Source organism: Frankliniella occidentalis, unplaced genomic scaffold, assembly GCF_000697945.3.
Source record: "Frankliniella occidentalis isolate FOCC.00 unplaced genomic scaffold, Focc_3.1 Scaffold17, whole genome shotgun sequence".
Taxonomy (NCBI): Eukaryota; Metazoa; Arthropoda; class Insecta; order Thysanoptera; family Thripidae; genus Frankliniella; species Frankliniella occidentalis.
Genome location: NW_026267147.1, coordinates 267,072 through 269,503, shown reverse-complemented (window position 1 = coordinate 269,503; position 2,432 = coordinate 267,072). Strand labels below are relative to the sequence as shown.

Here is a 2,432-nt window from a genome sequence, read left to right as displayed (position 1 = left end):
ATGTCGGCCGATCATCTCATTTAATCAGTCTGTGACGTGTAACCGGTTTTTACTGACGTGCATCTGAGTCTTGACGTTGACGAAATTTCTCTTACATTCAACTATACTCAGTAAAAATAAAAAGCTGCAAACAGCTGATATGAGGATGGCGTGTTATTCAGCGAACTGCAGATTCGTGGTCAGTTTGTGCTGCCACTTACGCAGCTAGTAGCAGCGATGTTCTAATATGAACAAAACTGAATAATAGACATAGTCGTTAATTCAGTTAACGTCAGTTATACTCATGTGAAACTGATTTCATCTGATAAGGCTGCAGATAAAGTTGGCAGCATTCCAGGTTTGGTAGGCAAAAAGTCAGATGTGATTTAGCTGAATAATACTGATTCAGCTAAAGTTGCCCGGAACTCAGATACCGCGCTAGTTACTCAGTAGAGCTCGGCGAACAGTCAGCTAAAATTTTGTCCCGGGGTGTTACTTCAGTAGGCAATGTACCCACAAATGTCTTCTGTCTAAACTGTATGCCCTTCTCTTAGATGATAGGGTAGGGAAAGGTAATTGTGTGGGCGATTGCCCGAAACCCTGCTAGCACTCAAGTGACTAAAACGTTTCTCTCTTGTCTGCCCCGTATGTCTGTTTGTGTGTCGGTACGCACGATAACATGAGAGCAGGTTAGCAGAGGGACTTAGCAAAATCAGAGTCTCTTTCTACCACTCAAAACACATCGCTATCAAAAGTAGGATGTAGTGTAGCTAAAAAAAAAAACAAGAACTAAAGACAAAACAATCAAAAGTTCGAGTTCAATTTGGTCAAAACACTTCAAAAGCAGCAAACAAATGACCTTGCTGAACCAGGTTTTGCAACTTTCAGCAGAGGCAGGCTCAGGAGCGCGTCGTGGCTGAGGACGGCCCGCCGCCGGGTGCCCCGGGCCCGCCGCCGCCCCCGGGCCCGCCCCCGGCGCCACCGCCGCCCAAGCCCTGCCCGCTGGCCAGCGTGTTCCCGGCGGACGTCCACAAGCGGGAGCAGCACGAGCGGCTCATGGACGAGTTCCGGCGAGCGCACCGGAAGATGTTCGCTCACGCCATCGCCGAGGCCAACGCCAAGGGGCCCGCCGCCCCGGGTGCAGCCCCCGGCGCCGCCACCAAGGCCCTGGAACAGGTGAGTCCTAGTCCCCTAGCTCTCAAATTCACTGTCCTAGAACCTACAGGGTGGGTGATCCGCGCCGTGGTCTTTTCCTGCTTACACTGTACCCATTCGTGCAGACAGGTTGCATACTCGCACGGGGCCTTAAGGCGTCATGGCCAGCGACGATAGGCTAGCCCACCCGCACGCATGAATCCGGTACAGTATAAGCAGAAAAAACCACGGCGCGGATCACCCACCCTGTATATACTACCACAGTAACATTACTTGCAGAACTTAAGTACGCAAGTGCGGGTGAGGTACAGTTGATGAGCATAAATGGGAGTTTTATTGTTCCATCTCGGACCCTAGTAACTTAACGTTTTTGCGTTATAGTTACACGTTATTTGAAAAGTAACGAAACTGAACAAAATCGTAAATCGAATTATTAGCGTTGTTTTAGTGTACGTGGCTTTGGTAAATCTGTTTCAAAATCAATACCATAAAAAATAAATTGTAAAATCCTCATGGAAAGTAACGATCGACTAGTACTGCGGCCGGTAACGTTCCAGTTCACAAAGTTCGTGTTATAGCTATCAAAACGTAACAAATCGAAACGAAGTAAGATACAATACACGTAACGAACGCGTAGCGCAGAATAACGCAGGTCAATGTTAAGTTACTAGTTACTATGGCCTCTGGTGCATACTCTGCATATCCACATCCACCACTGTAGGGCGTGAGGCAAGCCCATGGGAAACCCCTGTCCCCCTCTATCTGGTGTGGTGTGCGGGTGTTTGTGAGAGAGGGAGAGAAAGGGGAGGGGGGCATTGACTGGCGCGCTGGTCTCGCACCATGCGTCGGCGGAATCCAGCCGAGGCAATAATACCACGCTTCTGATTTTGCCGCTTCAATTTCCTAGCATTGCTGCCGTTCTTCTTCTATATTTTTTGCCCCTTCTGCTCCGACTGGCTTCGGGGATTCTGCAATAATACCTCAGGCGCACTCTCGGATGTTCAAAAACCACGAGCTTATTTTGCTTTTTTAAATTATTATGTTTCTAGCATTTGTCACTGTAAAATTTAGAGTCACTTTTCTTGCCCGATCAGAGCGACGACGTAAGTTTGCGAAAACTGCTCTTAACGAAAATGTCACAGAAACGACTCTGAACGAGCGATGTACATTGATATCGTTCCCTCAGGAGTCATGAAATTGGATTCAGAGTATCGCTCACCTACGAGCTAGTTTAGCGACTCCTTGATGACTTGAAACGGTTTTACGGGGTGTCTCATTGGCTCTTTTTTCTAAGAGGG

At 48.1% G+C, this 2,432-nt stretch overlaps 1 protein-coding gene across 1 annotated transcript in view; it reads left to right on the top strand.

Moving 5' to 3' along the window:
* The window catches only part of LOC113206995 (SH3 and multiple ankyrin repeat domains protein 1), a 58,201-nt gene that overhangs the window by 40,158 nt on the left and 15,611 nt on the right, over positions 1-2,432 (top strand). The window contains exon 10 of the mRNA XM_026423322.2: positions 868-1,155. Within this exon, the coding sequence (XP_026279107.2) occupies positions 868-1,155 (288 nt within the window). The remainder of the gene's footprint in view (positions 1-867; positions 1,156-2,432) is intronic.